The sequence below is a fragment of the Galeopterus variegatus genome, unplaced genomic scaffold (genome assembly GCF_000696425.1).
Source record: "Galeopterus variegatus unplaced genomic scaffold, G_variegatus-3.0.2 Scaffold2285, whole genome shotgun sequence".
In the NCBI taxonomy this organism is placed as follows: Eukaryota; Metazoa; Chordata; class Mammalia; order Dermoptera; family Cynocephalidae; genus Galeopterus; species Galeopterus variegatus.
The window spans coordinates 67062-86526 of record NW_007728396.1 but is presented as its reverse complement, the minus strand read 5'-3'; the positions used below and the strand labels follow the sequence as shown (position 1 = coordinate 86526).

General features: G+C 39.3%; 1 protein-coding gene across 1 annotated transcript in view; it reads left to right on the top strand.

The window, feature by feature from the left end:
* The window catches only part of LONP2 (lon peptidase 2, peroxisomal), a 108344-nt gene that overhangs the window by 82772 nt on the left and 6107 nt on the right, over nucleotides 1–19465 (top strand). Inside the window, exons 12-13 of the mRNA XM_008581159.1 lie at nucleotides 9377–9519; nucleotides 19071–19278. Of these exons, the coding sequence (XP_008579381.1) occupies nucleotides 9377–9519; nucleotides 19071–19278 (351 nt within the window). The remainder of the gene's footprint in view (nucleotides 1–9376; nucleotides 9520–19070; nucleotides 19279–19465) is intronic.

Here is a 19465-nt window from a genome sequence, read left to right as displayed (position 1 = left end):
AGCCTGGTCAGTACCTTGAATCTCAGTTGCATTTAGCACACTTACTCTGGCTGGGAAGATGGTTTTCTGGAAAAGATTAACCTGAAACTGACAGCACAAATTAAACAGTTGGAAATACTCCGATTTTCTGATTTTTTAAAAAGATACTTTGTTTTCCCCTCTCTGCCTTCCCATGAGAAGGCACTCAGATGCATTATATCCATGTCAGTTTACCTTCGAGGCACATACTTCTACTGTCTTGTAAAATAACAAGGCCACTTGTAATCTCAGCATCTCATCTCACTTTTAAAGTAGGCTTGATTGAAAAAAAAAAAACTTGGTTTTTATAACTGCAGCCATAAACAGGGTCTGAATCCATGTGTACTCATGTATGCTAAAGAGTTGAGATGTAAACAGTATTCCCCTTACTGGTTCATGTAGACCTCTCTGCCAACTAGCTGTTTATACACCCAGTAACATACCTCCAATGCCCTGACACAAGGACAGTTCATCACACCGATATCCAAGTTCCATTTTGCTTCTGCTCCACAATTCAGGAACCCAGTGTGATGGCATTCACCTCTCAAGAAAAATTTTTAATCATTCAGAAATAATATTGCTACATAATTTTCACTGACTAAAAATGTTTACTTGACAAAGTCAACATTATAACTTAGTAATTTTTGGCAAGTTAAAGTAAGTTTAAGTATTTTAGTGATTTGTCATTTGTTCACAGATGTTATTAAAATTTATGAATTGTATAGCTCAAATTCTGTCTAATTCAACAGACCATAATCAATTACCTATTTATTATAAGGCACTAGGGTGAATGGTGTACGGCAAGTAGACTTTTATTTTACAGATAAGGAAACTAGGGCCTCATTTCTTTCTCAAGGTTGTGCTTCATAAATTTTTGTTGAATTGCTGTCTGGGTGGTGGTTACTCCTTCAAATGAAAAGGCATTTCATAATAGCGGGAGCTAGCCCCGCCCAGGGTCCTGGGGCATTGAGCTGAGAACTGGACCCCCTTCCACAACCAGGCACACTGCCAGCACCTCGGGGCCCTGTTTGGGGGCCTGAAGCATGGAGCCAGGGACTAGACCCACACACACACACAGCTCCTGAGGTGCTGGCCGTGTGCCTGCTTGTGTGTGTGTGTGTGGGGGGGGGGGGTCTAGTCCCTGGCTCCATTGGACTTCATCAAAATTAAAAACTTTGGTGCATTCAAGGACACTATCAAAAAAGTGAATAAACGGCCTACACAATGGGAGAAAATATTTGCAAATCATATATCTGATAAGGTATTGATATCCAGAATAAAGAACTCCTACGTTGAAACATGAAAAAAAAAAAAACAATTAAAAAGTTGGCAAAGGATTTTAAGAGACATTTCTTCAAAGAAGATATACAGATGGCCAACAAGCACATGAAAAGATTCTCAGCCTTATTGGTCATTAGGGAAATACATATCAAAACTACAATAAGATATTACTTCACACCTAGTATAATGGATATAATCAAAAAAATGGAAAATAACAAGTGTTGGCAAGGATGTGGAGAGACTGGAACCCTTGTATATTGCTAACAGGAATGTCAAATGATACAGTCACTGTAGAAACAATTTGGCAGTTCTTCAAAAATTAAACATAGAACTAAAATATAATCAAGCAAATCCATTCCTAAGTATAGATCTAAAAGAATTGAAAACAGGGACTGGAACAGATATTTTATACTGATGTTCATAGCAACATTAATCACATTAGCCAAAAGGTGGAAGCAATCCACGTATTTATCAACAGATGAGTGGATAAACAAAATGTGGTATATACATACAGTGGAATGTTGTTCAGCCCTAAACAGGAATGAAATTTTGATACATGCTACGACATGGGTGAACCTTGAAATATTATACCAAGTGAGATCAGCCAGACACAGAAGGGCAAACACTGTATGATTCCTCTTAGATGAGGTATCTAAAATATTCAAATTTATAGAAACAGAATGGTGGTTACCAGGGCTGCAGGGAGGGGAGAATGGGGAATTATTACTTAATGGGTACAGAATTTATGTAAGAAATGAAGTAGTAGTTTTGGGTGTAGATAATGGTGATGATTATAACACTATTGTGAATGTATTTAATGCCACTAAATTATACACTTACATATGGTTGAAATGATAAATATTATATATATATATATATATATATAGAGAGAGAGAGAGAGAGAGAGAGAATTCTGCCATAATAAAAGCAGCTTTTAAAAAAGGAGGTTAAGGAACTTTCCCAAAGTCACACGGTTTTTGAGTGAAAGCTAGACTTCAAACCCAGGCTGTCTGACCCCAGGGCCTCCTGAAGGTGGGAACAGGTGGAAGAGGGATCAATTGTACTGCTACTGGACAAAATTCATTTTCATTTCTATGGACAAGAATCTTTTGCTGCATTTCTAACAGTTTTATACATCTTGCAGAAATGAAAAATAGATGAAAGGCAATAAGACACAAACAGCCCAGAAGGGAACACTAGACAATACACCCAGTAATCTAGTTTTGTTCATTTCCAAGTCTAGTGCAGTTTTTCCTGACAACAGTCAGAAGAGGGGAATCTAATCTATGTTTATAATACCAGTTTGTTCGTTATTTTCAGTCAGGAAAAAAATAATCTAATTTCTAAATTTATAACCAGATTGCTTGGCCTTGTCAAGGAACTCCTGAGCTAAAGGTAGCTTTCTAGACTGGACTTTAGGCTGAGACAAAAGGTGTCTCTGGCTGGGAGCCAGGAGCCCTGGTACTGTCTGTGACTACTGTGGACTTCAGGCAATTGGTTTAACCTCTTTGGGTCTCGTTTTCCTTGGGTATAAAATGGAGATTTGCACCAGATCTTTCAGTTTCTGTTCAGCTTTTAAAATTTTATATATCGGGGCTGGCCCATGACTCACTTGGGAGAATGTTGTGCTGATAACACCAAGGCCACGGGTTCAGATCCCTATATAGGGATGGCCGGTTAGCTTACTTGGGAGAGCGTGGTGCTGACAACACCAAGTCAAGAGTTAAGATCCCCTTACCAGTCATCTTTTAAAAAATAAAAAAATAATAAAATAAAATTTTATGTATCATGGTTCTTCCCTGTGCTTCTTGAATTCCTGATTCTTCCTAAGCCTCAGAATGCAACCTAGATATTCTCAAGGAACTGTTTCCCAAGGACATCATATTAGTATGACAAATAGTAGTAGTTTTTTTTTGGGGGGGGGGAATTAGCCCCCTGTTTCTGGATCCTGTTTTAATGCTGGCTGCAATAATAATATTCTTGTACACCCATCTTTCTCTTTTCCATCGCTACCCCACAGGCATTAAAAACCTGCTCTTCAAAAAAAGGGGGGGGGCAGGTGGTGCTGGGTGGTTAGTTCAGTTGGTTAGAGTGCGACCCTATAACACCAAGGTCAAGGGTTCGGTTCCCTATACCGGCCAGCTGCCAAAAAATAAAATAAAAATAAATAAAAACTGGCTCTTTGTGGAAATGAACACTTCTTTCATAATCTAGAAGAATGGGTTCCTGTTATACCCCTATACCACAAAATGTATGTAGATTTTGAACTCATGGGACTGGGCTCAAAAGTGCAGTATGAACACTTAAGAAGTGATAACTAGGGGGCCAGCCTGTGGCTCACTCGGGAGAATGCGGTGCTGATAACACCAAGGCCACGGGTTCGGATCCCATATAGGGATGGCCGGTTAGCTCACTGGGTGAGCGTGGTGCTGACAACACCAAGTCAAGGGTTAAGATCCCCTTACCGGTCATCTTTAAAAAAAAAAAAAAAGTGATAACTAAAATTTTCTGTCTTGAGTAAAGATTATAGATCTTATAGGGATTTCTGTGATTAGATACACTGCAGTTTCTGCTACATTCTGGGGACTTGTCGGTGTTAGGCTTTTTACATTCCTGACCTCTCTGCTACTTTCTATTGGTTGGATCACCTGCCAAGAGATACCATTTTTTGCTGTAAGATTTATTCAGAAGGCAAGGAACTTTTTCTTTGTGTGTTTTTTCAGAGCTGTTGGAGCTTTCGAGGTATTACACCCCTCATCCTTCCTCCTTTCCTCCCCTTTCAATATCTTTGTTCCTGTCTCCCCCTCCAAACCCCATCCCCATGATTCTTTGGCTCTTGGGCCTGCTTTCATTGAAATCAGGAAAGACATTTCAATGATTTCCTATGGCAGAGGGGAAAAAATGGGTGGAAAGAACACTTGGTCATTTCCTAGTGGCAGATGCTTAGTAAAAACTTAATCCTCCTCAGGAGGCTGACGAGTTACTTGTAGCTATAGAATTTCCTTTTTTAATAGCTGTGGTGACATCAGCTATTGAGTACGGCTGAGCCCCCTTGGGGAGTACACCCACATTTCCCTTTCTGCCATCACCGCAGTCCATACTGAGAGCGCGCTGCTGGTTCTGCCCCAGGTGCTGTTGGCTTGTCTGCTACCTTAATGCGTTAAATTCCTTGGTTATGCCCGGACCATCTAGGCTGTGTCCTGATTTAGGCTCAGAACAGGCCGATAACACCTAGAAAGAAGGGCTGGGAGATTTCTCTGAGCAGAGTAAATCAACTAAGAAAACTTTAGCTCCCTCCCACTTTCAGAACAGATTTATTTCTTTTTTTTTTCTTTCTTTTTTTTTTTTTTGTCTTTTTTCCATGTCCGGCAACGGATCACAACCGTCAGTGTCGCCCCCGTACCGGACCGGGACCAGCAACGGGATCACAACCCTCGGTGTTGCCCCCGCGCCTCGCTCAGCCAGTGAGCGGGAACCGGTCTGTATGTGGGATCCGAACCCTCGGTGGGAGCGCTGCTGCGCTTCCCAAGAGGCGCACTAGCGCAGTGCGCCACCGGGCCGGCCCCCAGATTTATTTCTTTTAAGTAAGAAAAATAGTTGAAGTAGGTGAGGTTGAGCTAGTTTATCCTACTCATTTTATTTTTCCATGTCCTTATAACCTCTATTTAATAGCGCTTTATTACTTTTAAGAATAGTCTTCGAAATTATTTGTAAAGAGAGTTTTAATAAGGTAGTATTTGTATGAAGTAGTATATGTGGTATAGCATAGGGGAGAGTCTTGAGGCTTGATGTCTTTTTCTTTTTTCTTGTACATATTTGATTTACATGATTCCCAGCAGTCATGCAATTGTAGTGAGAGCCCTTGGGTAGAATTAGGGGTAGAGAACTTTTTGTTTTCTCATAACAAAAGGGTTATGGAGTAAGAATATGTGTCTTAGAAGTATATATAGTAAATACGACTCTAAAAAGGGAGCTAATACTATAACTCAGTACCTCTCATCTGTACATATTAAAGCTGTTAATCATTATTAAATTCTCCTAGCGACTCTCCAAGGGCACTATAATTATTCTGGTTTTACTGACTAGAAAGCCAGATACAAAGAGGTAAAGTAACTTTGTTCAAGGCCAACTAAGAAGCCAGAGCCAGGATAGGAGACAATTATTTACTATTTCATATAATGTTAATCTCATAACTTTAAAGAATAACTTCTCTTAATATTTTGGACTATATCATTTTATATATGTGTAAAAATCATGCTGTGTGAAATTTATACCTTCCTCCTTGCCCAATTTAACCTGTTTCAAAAGAATGTTTTCACATTACTTCAGAATACTTAGAAAATTGTAGTGACTGTGCAGTGTTTTGTCAGATGGATATACAAAAGTTTATTTAACGTTGTTCCTAATGTTGGTCATTTACATTGGATCTAGTTTTTGCTATTATATGTAATGCTGTGGTGAGTAACTCTGCATAAACTGTTGTCTGTATTTTTGTGTAAGTCCTTATGCGTAGATTGCCACAAAAAAGAATCACTGAGTCTGAGATTATGAATATTTGGAAGGCTTTCAGTATATTGCCAAATGGCTTTCCCGAAAGATGAAAGCAGTTTATATTTCATAAACAAGCATTCAAGAAGATCTCTTCACTTTCTTTAACACTGGCCTTTGTCATTTCTTAGACTTCTTTACTAGTCACTTTATTTTTGTAACCAGAAAATGGTATCTTGCTTTTATAATTTAAACATCTTTGCTTTTCAGTGAAATAATTGGTTTTTCCATTTGTTAAGATCCACTATTTTAGACCAAGAGAAGGGCACATAAGAAGAAAACTGCCCAATTCCAGTAGGAAGGATTTGTGGGACAAGATCTGTGTTATATTGGAATGTTGAACCTTTTTTTGTTGTATTTTTTTTCTTTGCCTTAAAAAAGCCCATCTTGCTTGAATGTTACAATTTTGTGCAAGGCCAGCAATTAAACCTAGGGACTCTGCCACTGTCTCCTCTTGGTGCTGATCCCTTCTGACAAGGAAGAAAATGATACCAGAGCTGAATGCTTGAAAACCTGTGCACAGGACTCAAAAGGTTCTGATAGAACTTGGGCCTCATTCCTTGAGTGGCATCTTTGTGAGATGATGTTTTCTTTGTTTTAATGAGGAATCAAAGTGTGTATTTTATGAAAATCCAATATTTCCTTACTCTTCATTTTGCATCACACAGGGTCCAGTGGATGATTCTTAAAATCCAGTGCTATCCTATCTCTCCCAATTAGTTGGCACCATTTTCTTTCTAGGCTTCTGTTCTAATGATGGAACATTTTGAAGTGCCAATTAGTTCCGAGTTTATTGAATTTTTTGTAACACAGCTGCTGTGCCTAAAGTGCTATCTTTTATATTAAAAGGTCTAGTTACATTAGAAATAGCTCTCCTTGCCCCCACTCCCTCAGCACTCAAAGCACTGAATTCAGTACTACACTTGGAAAGGGATTGGATGTCCTAAAGCATTGGTTACATAATTGTGGATCGGCTTTCACCCATCCCGCTTTACTTCCTCCTGTGATAGTGAAATACAGGCTGGCAACAGTAATTAGATCTCAGTAAAGCTTGTCACAAAGCACTACGGAGTACAGAAGCTTGCTGCTTCTTTGTGCATTGGCTGAAGTTTCAGAGTACCACTACCTTGCATCTTTAGAGTATAGTAACCTTAGACAGCTAGTGCTTTTCTTTCTGTGTGTTAATTTTAATTAAGCAACACCTGCTTTCTCTTCTGTTCTGAGATCTACATGTAGTTAAACTGATCATTTGAGTGCTTTCCCACCCTTGGTCATTGATTTTGCTTGGAATACACTGCAAATAGAGCAGCAGGCAGAAAAATCTCCTTTTTCCACAAGCTACTGAGTAACCCAGAAATAGCTAGATTTTGTGAAACAAGTAAGTGCTGTGAAAGAAGACTTCCTAGAATATGGTTGAGTCAAACCTTGGAAGATCAAGTGAAATTACAGAGGTATGATTACGAGAACATTTATAACTCAAGACTTACACTTATGATACAACATGTATATTGCATTTTGCTGTCTGCAAAGGATCTTCTTTTTAATTCTCACAACAATCCTGCAGAAATAGATAATGAGAGGTTTAATGCTTTGTATAGCGTAATTTGCACTGTCAAATAGCCATCAAATGGCAGAAAATGTGAACTATTGTGTTTTCTCTCCTGTATCATTCATGATTCAGTCTTGAAGAGGAGCCCAGTAGAGCCCAGCAGGCTAGTAGAACGCTTCATCCTAAAGCTCACACTAGGATCATTTAGTGACACCCCAGGATGTCTCTAGGTATTGCTACAGTCTAAAATTAGGGTCTACTACTGTTAAATATATTCAGTAATCACTTTTGGAAGGAAAGGAGTTAGTGAAAAAAATTCTTTTATTTTATTTTATTTTAATTTTATTTATTTATTTGTCCTTTTTGAGACCGGCCGCACCGCGCTCAGCCAGTGAGCGCTGTGAGCGCACCTGTCATCCCTATATAGGATCCGAACCTGCGGCAAGAGCGCGGCTGCGCTCCCAGCGCCACACTCTCCCGAGTGCGCCACAGGCTCAGCCCGAAAAAAATTCTTTTATTTTATTTTAATTTTATTTATTTATTTCCCCTGTTTGAGACCGGCCGCCCCGCGCTCAGCCAGTGAGCGCTGTGAGCGCACCTGTCATCCCTATATAGGATCCGAACCTGCGGCAAGAGCGCGGCTGCGCTCCCAGCGCCACACTCTCCCGAGTGCGCCACAGGCTCAGCCCGAAAAAAATTCTTTTATTTTATTTTAATTTTATTTATTTATTTCCCCTGTTTGAGACCGGCCGCCCCGCGCTCAGCCAGTGAGCGCTGTGAGCGCACCTGTCATCCCTATATAGGATCCGAACCTGCGGCAAGAGCGCGGCTGCGCTCCCAGCGCCACACTCTCCCGAGTGCGCCACAGGCTCAGCCCGAAAAAAATTCTTTTAACTTCACAAAATATAAGAATGGAAGAATCATAGCAAAACTAAAATAAATCATGTATAGATATACAATGTTAGGTAACTATAAGTACTATATGTTGTGTATTAGTATATACAGTAACCACTTACAGAAGGAAGGGAGTATGTAATAAAAGCTCATAAAAGAAAGCTTTTAAATCAAAACACTTAATAAGATAGTACAAGTAGTAGAATAATTGTGGCAAAACTAAAATAAAAACAAGGCTACTTCTACTCATTTTAGGTTTCTGGCCACAGATTATGTAATATTTTTCTTTACTTGAACTGGAATTACAAAGACCGATAGAGAATGTCATCTCACAGGTCAATTGGGTCCTGCTCCCTATATGTCCAGGATCAAACCAAAATGAGTCAATACTTTGACACGATTTTAACCAACCAGAGCTCTCAGGAGGATAAAGGAAATAGTCCATTATTATAGGGCTTTCAAACCAGGCTTTGTATTCTCTTACCCTCGCTCAGCCAATTTTATTTATTTATTGGAAAATGATATTAGAGTTGAGCTATATGCTTACAAAAGAGGCATTGCTTATATGGGTTCTATTATTTCCAAGTTCATGTTGCCCATTACAAAATGGAATATCTGATCAAACTCCTCTGAAAAGAGAATTGAAAACTTTGCCACAAGCCCTGAGTTATGAGAATTGCACAAAGTAAATCTATTGCTTTTGACTCTTTGGTATCTGACCTCTAAGGGCCATTAGTTGAATAGTGGCAGGTATTGTTCTTGACTTAAGAATATAATGATTAAAAGAATACAGGCAAGGTTGCTGCCCTCCTGGAACTTACACTTTAATGGGGGAGATAGACAGTGAATAAGTAAAGTCAGTGAACAAGGCAATTGCAAATACCACCTTCAAGGGGTTCTTGAAAGACTTATTCTTTCACCTGTGTTCCACAGATACACAAGGTAAATTTTTGTGGCTTAATAAATGCATAAAAGGGACTGAATTGTTGAAGTCCACTGTGCTTCTGTTTGATATTTTTTTTACTGCTAATGAGTTTTCAACTCTGCAAATCTGTTAGATCTTCTAAATAAATTTTTCTCTCTCAGGTTGCAGAGAACACGTCTTAGAAGATGCAAAACCTGAATCTATTAATGACACTACAGACCTGGCTCTACCACCTGAAATGCCAATTTTGATTGATTTCCATGCTCTGAAAGACATCCTTGGGCCGCCGATGTATGAAATGGAGGTAATAATTCTGATTTCTTTGTTGGTACACATTGGTTCACTCTGGTGTTTGTTTAATAGATCGGGGGAGAAGTAGAATTGGGTGTTTCCAGAGACTGAATTTTATCTTAAGTTTGGAAACTTGTTTTCTGTTTGGTATTGTGTTTTACTGTTTAATGTGATGAACAAGAGACCCTGCCATATCTTCCTTTAGAAACCCAGTCTTATCTTATTATCCGCCATCCAGTTCCATTTTAAGAACAGGGTCTCTGACTTTCTCTGACTTTCCTCTTTAGAAAAATTCTATATTCCTATTATATGTACTTCAATTAAGGATTTATTCGTGCTGTCAAATGTTTGAGGGAGGAGATAGGGAATCGGCCCCAAACAAAATGTCTGAAAACATGGGCATAGCTTTAGCTTCAGGCTGCTGCTAGTACAGACCAAGATAATATCTTTTCAGTAATCTGTTGCATAATTCCTTTAGGAACTTAACCCCATGGACACATCTAGCCCTATTTCCATCTTTCTCCCTAACTGTGTCTCAGCTGAAGGCCTGGGCCCCAGGACCGAGTTGAGGCATCTGGTGGAAATTGGTATTAGAATATGACTGCTGAGGACATTATGAAATATTTTATAGGGTGCTTAGATGAGCTTTAAAGGTCAGTCACTAGAAAAAGTTTGCATTATACTACTGAATTTAGCTTTACCATCACCTCCTTCTTGTCAGTTAAAAGAAAAAATATTTTCAGAAAATATATCTGATAAATTATGCAGATGATAATCTCTCCACCTAACATTTGAAATCATTACTAGTAGATATAATTTTCCTCAAGTTCTTATAGTCCCCAAATCCATCTTATCTATTTGACTCTGAGGTGGTCATTAACGCTAATGAGCCTTTTAAGGAAGAACTTGTTTACTCTTGACAATAAATCTGGACTTGAAAAATAGAACCATAGGCATTATTTTAGTTATCTGAATTCCTAAGATATCATGGATTTGAATGGTTGTTGTGTTTTTGTTTTTGTTTTTGGTGCCTGACTGGTATGGGGATCCAACCCTTGACCTTGGTTTTATCAACACCATACTCTAACCAGCCAACTTGGATTTGGATTTCGAAGTTTTGAAAGAACTTGGGCAAAACTTTGTTGGTTGAGAAAGTGAACAAAATCTGATTTCTTGTTCTGAGAGAATCCAGTGATTTTGTGAGTGAAGACATAAACAGGTTCTGACTCCTGCATGTCCAATGGCCTTTTTCTGTAGGCTTTCCAGAAAAAGTACATTCCAGGAGTTCTTTGAGAATTTAAACTACAACGACAAATAAAAACAAAGATTACTGCATGTTTCTGTTGCATATATCCTTTTCTCCCAGCCATTTCTGGTGATGTTAGGTTTGGAAGCATTGCTGACATCCTGCAGTTTTGGCAAAGAAAGAGCCAAAAGAACAGAAATGAGATATTTTATAAACACTGCTTAACAGCTCTCTTTGATATCATCATTTTCCTTGTAGCATCTGAGCTATGACATGTGGACACTTTTCACCAAAATGAATCTGATAGGAAGACTCTGGTAGCCATTTTGCCTTTTATAAACAGCATCTTAGAATAGTAGTTCTGGTGTCTGAGAGTTGGAACATTTTCTTCATCTTTTTCACACTTGAAAGAATCCACCTTGTAGCCTGGGGTTTCTTTCTCCATCTATAGCAGTCTGATGACCATCAGCCCCAAATTAACCACACTCTGTCTCAGCTTTTTCATCCAAAATTAAGATTTATGGAACATTTCATTACTGTCCCTGAGAGCCATCACTGTGCCAGGAGTCTTTCATTTTATACACAAGGGAAAAGCTTAGAGAGATTAAATGAAATACGCAAATTCACATAAGGCACAGTTAGTAGAGTCAGTATTCAAACTCAGGTCAGCTAACTCCAAGTCCAGTGTTCTTTCCACTCTTCAGCAGTACTCTATCAGACCCAGATAATTCCTTTCCTGCCAAAAGGGAGTGGCAGTAATGTGTGGCAGTTTTAAAAGAAAGGCTTCTGCTCTACATCACATTTTCATTGATATTCTTACCAACTGTAGTGCTCAGTTTTAGAATGGGAGAGGTTGGGCTCAACTTCTTGCCACTCCCATTTGTATATCTGATAGACATTAGGGCTGTGGAAGGAACGCTGTGTACAAATGATTTAATACTCAGTCATGGTGTCTTCCCAGTAACAGATGAGGAAATAGATTATAGTGTTTAAGTAACTTTCAAGAAGACACAACTTATGCAAGAATTGAGATTTGGTCCCAGGCCTGACTGATTCCAAAGCTTGTGCTCTGTTTATTACATTAGAGAAACATAGCACAGGTACATCTGAGCAGGTCCTCTGCTCTTTGCAAAGAATTCACAATGGCCAGTCTTGTCTTTCTTCTTCTTTGTGCTTTCCTAGGTAGAGAATCTGAAGGGAGAGATTTTGGAATTTTGGAATACATGTTGAGGTGTTCCCAATATATTGTAAGATACCTTCTTTTGTTTAAATGCCTGTATTCTCCATGAAGGTAAACATCTAGGGTCTGTCATTTCTTCTAGATAGAGTTTCATTCACTCAATAAATACTATTAAGGACCTAACATGCTTCTGGCAATACAGTAGTAAATAAGCAAGGTATGACCTCTACCTTCATGGAGCTTTAGTGTAGAAAAAAATAAGTAAACACATAACTACAAATTGAAACTGATGCTATAAAGGAAACAAACAGGGTGGTACTGAGATAGGAAGTAACTGCTCTAGCTATATCTGAGATATATTTTAGAGATAGGTTTAACAGAGGCAGAGGTAGATTTGCTGATGGGTTGCATATGGGGGAATGAAGAAAACATCAAAAGGTACTTACAGGTTTCTGTGAGAGTTCAGGGTATTTGTGTGGTAGTGCCGTTTACTGAGATGGGGAAGACTGGTGGAGGGAAGAGAGGAAGGCATGTTGCAAAAAAAGTGAGAGCTCTTTTGAACATGTTAAGTTTGAAATATCTCTGTGGCATCTAAGTGGAGACATTTGGATATGCAGATCTGTTGCTCAAAAGAGAGATCCAAGATGGAGATTTAAACTACAGAGTTGTCAGAAAATAGGGGATATTTAAAGCCCCAGAAATACTGAGATCACCTAAGGAAAAAGTGTACATAGAAAAAAGCAGGTAGCCTAGGAGCAAGCCCTGAGGAAGGCCATTATTTAGGGATCATGTAGAGGGAAGAGGAGCCATCAAAAAAGATGGGGAAAAGGACAAAATAAAGGGAAAAAATGGGGAATAAAAAAAAGGAACAAGCAATCAGGGAAGAGGAAAACAAGTATGTTGTGCTGCCATGAAAACAAGAGGAGAATATTTCAAGGAAAGAACATCAAAATGTGTTTACTGCGTGTTGAGATAGAAAAAGGTCTGTAAAATGTGTATTGGATTTGACAGCATGGAGGTTTCTAGTGACCTTGAAAGAGCAATTTCACGAGGAGTGGTGGGGATGGTAGATGTTGGAGTAAGTTGAAGAGAGAATGGGAGATGAGGAAATAGAATTAGTGTGTAGGCAACTCTTCAGAAGTTTGACTGTGATTGCAGAGAAATGAGGTAGCTAGAAGCGAATATGGACGTCAAAGGGAGAAATGTTTCAAGATAGTAGCTGCTGCTAAGAATAATCCAGTGGAGAGAACAAGACTAATGTTGGAGGGACAGAAGGTACGATAGGAACAAAGCCTTTGGGAAAGTGAGAAGGGATGGGATCCAAGGTGTGAGTGGAGGAAATGGCTTATAATAAGAGAAAGGATATCCTTTGCAGGGTATTATAAAGAAAGGAGCAAGAATTTGAGTTTTTTTTACAAGGAAAAGATTATTGCTGGAGCAAAGTATGTTAGCTGCACAAGGAGAGAGGCGAAGCTCAGACAGAGCTGGTATATAATGAGAAATGGAATAGTTCGTGGCATGAGTACAGGTGAGCTAGAAGGATACGAAAGTGACATTCAGGAAGGGAGATGTTTAAAATTCATGTTTCAGAGGTAGTATGGTTTCTATTAGTGATAAGGACCTGGAAGAGAGTATAGCTGAGTTCAAGAGGTATTTAAAGAACCGAGAAGCTAGGTTCTGGGTTGGCACTATGTATTCACAGAAGACACACAGGATAATTACAGGAGTTAGGGTCTAAGGAAGGAGAAGAGTCTTTCTGAATGTAGAAGATAGTGAGGAGAGAATGAGGATGGAAAAGCCAGCTGTCATAAGCAGGAGTTTAATAGAAGGGAGGAAGAATAAGGTCTGAAAGTAGCAAGGAGGCCTTCCATGATAAACCCAACCTTCTTGAATTTGATGTCTTCCTCTGATACATGGGGATAATTATACGTATGTTATTAGAAAGTAGAATTTGGTGAGTTAATGTATGTAAAGCATCCATCATAGTGCCCAATACATGCTTTAAAAATGAACAAATACGAGTTCCTGCAACAACCATACTCCCTAAAAACAGACCTATCCCCAATCACTAAAAAATACCTGTTGTTTTTATAATCCTCATTTTGTATCCTCATTGAATAACCTCACCCCTTATTGTTCTTTCCTTTGACTGAAGACAAGTCTACAAAAATATATTGGTAACAAAAAATGTTACTAACCTAGCAGACTGGCAGTTAGGAAGAAAGGCAAGAAGGCACACTTTTATTAATAAGTTGTATCCCTTCAGAATTCTCTTAGTGGGTTGAAAAATGGATTCTAGGAACTTCGTCTAGATTTCAAATTTAGGAACAGTATCATAGGACACCTCTCTAATATGGCAAAGCTTCCTAAAGAAACAAGACCAGTTAAACTCACTTTATAAAATAAAATAAGAAGTCTCCCTGTGCTGTAGGAGAAAGACTGGAAGGAGCAGGAGTGAGAGTAGTTGTCCCGAGGAGCCTAGACTTGGTTCACTTGGTTCATGCCACACGTGCTCTCGCAGGGCAGACTTAGCTCAGAACACTTCCTCCATGTCCCAGGAGGGACCATCTGATCAGGTGGGCTTGGGCTACATGCCCCCGCCCTAGCTATGCCTTTTTTCTCTGGGGGGGAGACAAGATCCTGGGTTCTCTGCCTCATGGAGACTACATGAAAAGAGTAGGTCACCAGGAGATCAGGCCGATTTTAAGAGGGGAAATGGACATTAGGTACCCCCAAAAGTGACAAAGGACTAGTATACCTGGTTTGGGACAGGATTCTGTCATTTGATTCTTCCTTCATCTTTTTAGATAGTCCCCGACGTTGTATTAAAGACTTAGTATTGGCTTCTGACCACGGTATATGAAAAGCCCTTATCTAATGGTGACTGCCCTTAGAAAATAGTAAAAGGAAGAAGATAGAATGCAGATTTTTCAAAGCATCCTGAATAGAATGCATCAAAAGGTGAATTCCAGGAGATTCCATCATCATGCTTGCCTTTCAAGCAAACAAAATCAGTAGCTAGAAATGGTCAAGGAGGAACTGGCTGGTTAGCTCAGTTAGAGCGTGGTACTGATAACACCACGGTCCAGGGTTCAATCCCTGTACCAGCCAGCCAACAAAACAAAAGAACCCCTCCCCCCACCATCAAAAAAATAAAAAGAGAAACAGGCAGAGTAAACACTAAATGCCCCAGAGAATCATGGTGGTAGATTCCTTCTCCATCCCCCTCCATTTAAGCATGCTGTGCCACAGCCTGGCTTCATGCTGCATGCCCTGTTGAAGACAGCTGACTCTGCACACCGAGGTTGGTCCAGTGCCCCATCAGGAATCAGTGGTGCCAAGAAAAGGTCCTACCTACTGCAAGGATCAGAAAGCAGCTGGTTCTCAACAGTGCGAGCGTCTAGCCAGACTGGAGCTATTTAATACTGCCCTAAGAGATGACAGTGGTAGACCCCAGCACCTCTCCTAAGGAAACAAAATCTACCCTTGCTTTTCTAAGTGCTGCTGAAACAAATCTACAGCTAGAAAAATCAAATATTCCTGAATTCAAGGCTTAGGATCTCAGTACAGAGACTTTAAAGAAGTTGCCAGATGGATGAGCTACTGTGGTGACAGCCCTAGGAGGAACATAAAATATGTTATATGAGCTATAAAAGAAACCAATTGATGGTGTAAACTTCACTACAGAACAGATTTGCATACATGCCACAAAAATTTGACAGCTCAGGTTTTGCATTTAGCATGGCACCATGCTTGTCCCTGGAAAGAAGGCCCACAGAATTATTCACGTCTCCATTCCTTGGCACCTGCTGGCCCTTCTCTGCCCAGCAAACTCCTACTCACATTTTAAGACTCTGCTCAGCCTCTCTGTGACACTGGTCCCATCTCTCCATACAGGGACCCTTGCCTTTTCAGGCTCCCTGTAGATAAAAGCACTTATAGAAATCTTGTTGTAGCTCCCCACACTGGAGTATAATTGCTCCTTTGTCTGATGTTCTTATGTAGTCTGTCAGTTCCAGGAGGTATTCATTTTTATATCTGTATAACCTGTAATAGAGCCTGGCTCAGAACACTTGGTAAAAGGCCTGTTAGATGAATGTAAAATCTTCATCCTTTTGATGGGTCTGTAAGTGTTGGTCTAGGCTTGGAAGGGTCACAAAGAATTGTGCATGTTTACTATTTCAGTCAAATATCACTATTTTTAGTGAACCAAGTGGGAACTGCAGTATGAAATTGGCAGTGATTACTCAAATGCTTTTTAAACACTCATTGCAGTATTAAAAATGCAACCACAGGTTATAAGACGTTCTATTATTAATCAGGTTTTTCCCTAAATATTTTAAATACTTCTGCAATCTGCATATTTACCTTATTGATAGAATTATTACAAAAGAAACACCATTTCTTTGAACAAGATTTAACAGATAAGGAAACTGTAGCATAATAATAGTATGAGTGGGAAGTTGAATGACAAAAATGAACTTGAGATACCCACATCCCACTTTGATGTCTAGTGGGAAAAACATTCCAAACTTCAAGCCTAGGCGTGTTTTGGCTAATATAACTGATGATTCTACAAACCAGTAATGGGGACAGAAGCTGATTGGAAAGTACTGGTAGATAAACATTGTTTAGAAATTATGATGTTGAGTCAATTGTTAAGGAATGCTATAAGATACACATTGTTCTGGAAAACTGCCTGCATTCAAGAGCAAGAAAGGAGAATGTATCTTATCTGTTAAATTCATATTTACTTGTACTCTATCATTTCTCAGGGAATGCTATAAGATACACATTGTTCTGGAAAACTGCCTGCATTCAAGAGCAAGAAAGGAGAACGTATCTTATCTGTTAAATTCATATTTACTTGTACTCTATCATTTCTCAGAAAACTGGATGCTTGATTCTTACAGTTTCAGAACACATGCTCCCAAAGACTATGACTCCCAGTCTAAGAATTAAAGTTTCTTTACTCCTTAGGTAATCACTGTTAGCCTTGATTACAGACATTCCAGGTTTGATAGTAACTTCAGCTGTCCTGTGTATGTTGACATTAATTTACACACATTTGACATTAGTCCCATCTTCAGGCTAACAGTAGAACACTTACTTAGTATCAAGTCAGAACAGTGATTGTAAGCCTGGATGCTTTTGGTTTGGCCAAAATGTACTTATTTACACTGCTTGCCCATCCAATGAGCAATTTACCAATTACTTCTACCCAGAGCACCAAGACTCTCCAGCAGATGGGGAGTGTTGGAAAACAGACGTGGTTTCCTGAAGCAAAATGGTAGGTGATCAACAAGAATTTTACTACTGCTTCTTTGGTGATACTTTTAAACTCTCCAGCAGATGGGGAGTGTTGGAAAACAGACGTGGTTTCCTGAAGCAAAATGGTAGGTAATCAACAAGAATTTTACTACTGCTTCTTTGGTGATACTTTTAGTATTATTATTTTGACAAATGATTTTTGAGATTCAGCTGTAAGAAAAGGATATTACTATAGCTAACAAAAGTATAACAAATGGCTTTTTGTGTTAAATTAAACATGGTTCAGTATGTTGAGGATGATTCTCCAGGATTAGTTGACCCAGCCCTAGAAAGGAACCATGTAGTAAAAGAAATGAATCCCTGGCAAATCCCTCCCAACCTAGATGTCATTCAGGTATAGAGAAGTGATTTTATATTAGAAAAACAAACTTGTGAACTGTTTTATAAATAGTCGTTTCTATGTTTTCCTTAAATAGTACTGATTTTTTACATATTGATCTTTCATGTCTTTCTCCTCAAGTAAATATAGAACAGGCCAAGTACCGAAGCTAGAGGGGAGTGTGATCTGTGGTACATGGTACTGATGCAGCTGATGCTGGAGTTTGGCCTTCCAAATCTCTAACCTATCATATGGAGTTAATTAGAATTAATTTTTTTAAATTAATTTTTAAGTTTGCTACTGAAAATAAGTACCCAATAGTTTCAGTGGATGCCACACATGATTTTGGAGTAAATTTTAAAATCAGTATTTTCACTGTCCAAGCCCCTTGGAAAAGGAATAAGCATCAGCAGTGCAGCCCTGTAACCAGAAACTCAGGCTACAGACTCCGCTGTTCTCTAGTGAGAAAGGTTCCTCTCTGGAGAAAAATCTTTCATTTGGATTAGTGCTTGGCTGACATATTGTACTCAGTTCCTCTGACATGGATAACTTCTATAGGAGAGGAAATTTGGAGACTCAAAGGGTGCAGTAAAAGTTATCATTACTGTTTTTCAACTGTTCTTTTTTTGTGTTTTCATAACTTGGATGTGTTAACCTACATGGCTCATCACCTGGGCTCATATTCTCAGGTGGGCAGCATGTTCAGTTTAAAGTGGCAGCCAGGCAGCACAGTGGGCCTCTGATCACATAGGAAGGAACCTAGGCATCATAAAGCAGTATTTTAGTGTCTGTGCAGCAACAGCAGAGAAAGTAAAGGTACATAGCAGAGAAGTAAAATTCAGGGGGTTATAATACATACCTTCACACTTAGCCTCTGGAGCTAACACTTCTTATGTGTGTCAGTAAGAGGGGTTCTACTTTCTGAAACAAATTCATGATTGCCTAAAATGAAGTTAGGTTCTGGAGTATGTATAAATATGTAGTCTAATAAAGATACTTTAAATAGATAAAACTATTGGGTTTATTCCTTGAATATTAGAGCATGTGTAACTAGATCTAGCTCTTAAAAATCAAAGTCATCCACACGTTTTTTTTTTTTTTTAAAAAGATGACCGGTAAGGGGATCTTAACCCTTGACTTGGTGTTGTCAGCACCACGCTCATCCAGTGAGCAAACCTGCCATCCCTATATGGGATCCGAACCCGTGGCCTTGGTGTTATCAGCACCGCACTCTACCGAGTGAGCCACAGGCCAGCCCCTCCACACGTTTTAAGGTAGAATTGCTTCTGATAAATACCAAAGAGGAAGTTTAGGTATTTCTTCTGGCAGAGAGCCTGATAGTAAGTGGTGTGACTCAGAGTCATGTGAGGTAAAAAGTTCTCTGTGCAGAAAGGAGACCCTTACAGGATTGTGTGATTAGTTTAGTCTGCCTGAAAATAATTTGGTACTCATTGACCTAACTCTGATCATTTTCTTCTTTCTTTCAAGGTATCTGAGCGTTTGAGTCAACCAGGAGTGGCAATAGGTTTGGCATGGACTCCCTTAGGTGGGGAAATCATGTTCGTGGAGGCAAGTCGAATGGATGGTGAAGGTCAGCTAACTCTGACTGGCCAGCTAGGGGATGTCATGAAGGAGTCTGCTCACCTTGCTATTAGCTGGCTCCGTAGCAACGCAAAGAAATACCATCTGACTAATGGTACGTGACCTAGCCACAGTTGGGACACGGCTGTGAGCGAGTAAGAACATGTGGGTCCTGATCCAGGAGGCATCTCAGCATTCTGTGACAAAGATTTATATGAGCTCTAAATGATTAGTTATACCATTCAGTAAAGTACACACTTCACTTTTTTTTTTTTTTTTTTTTTTTTTTTTTTTTTTTTTTT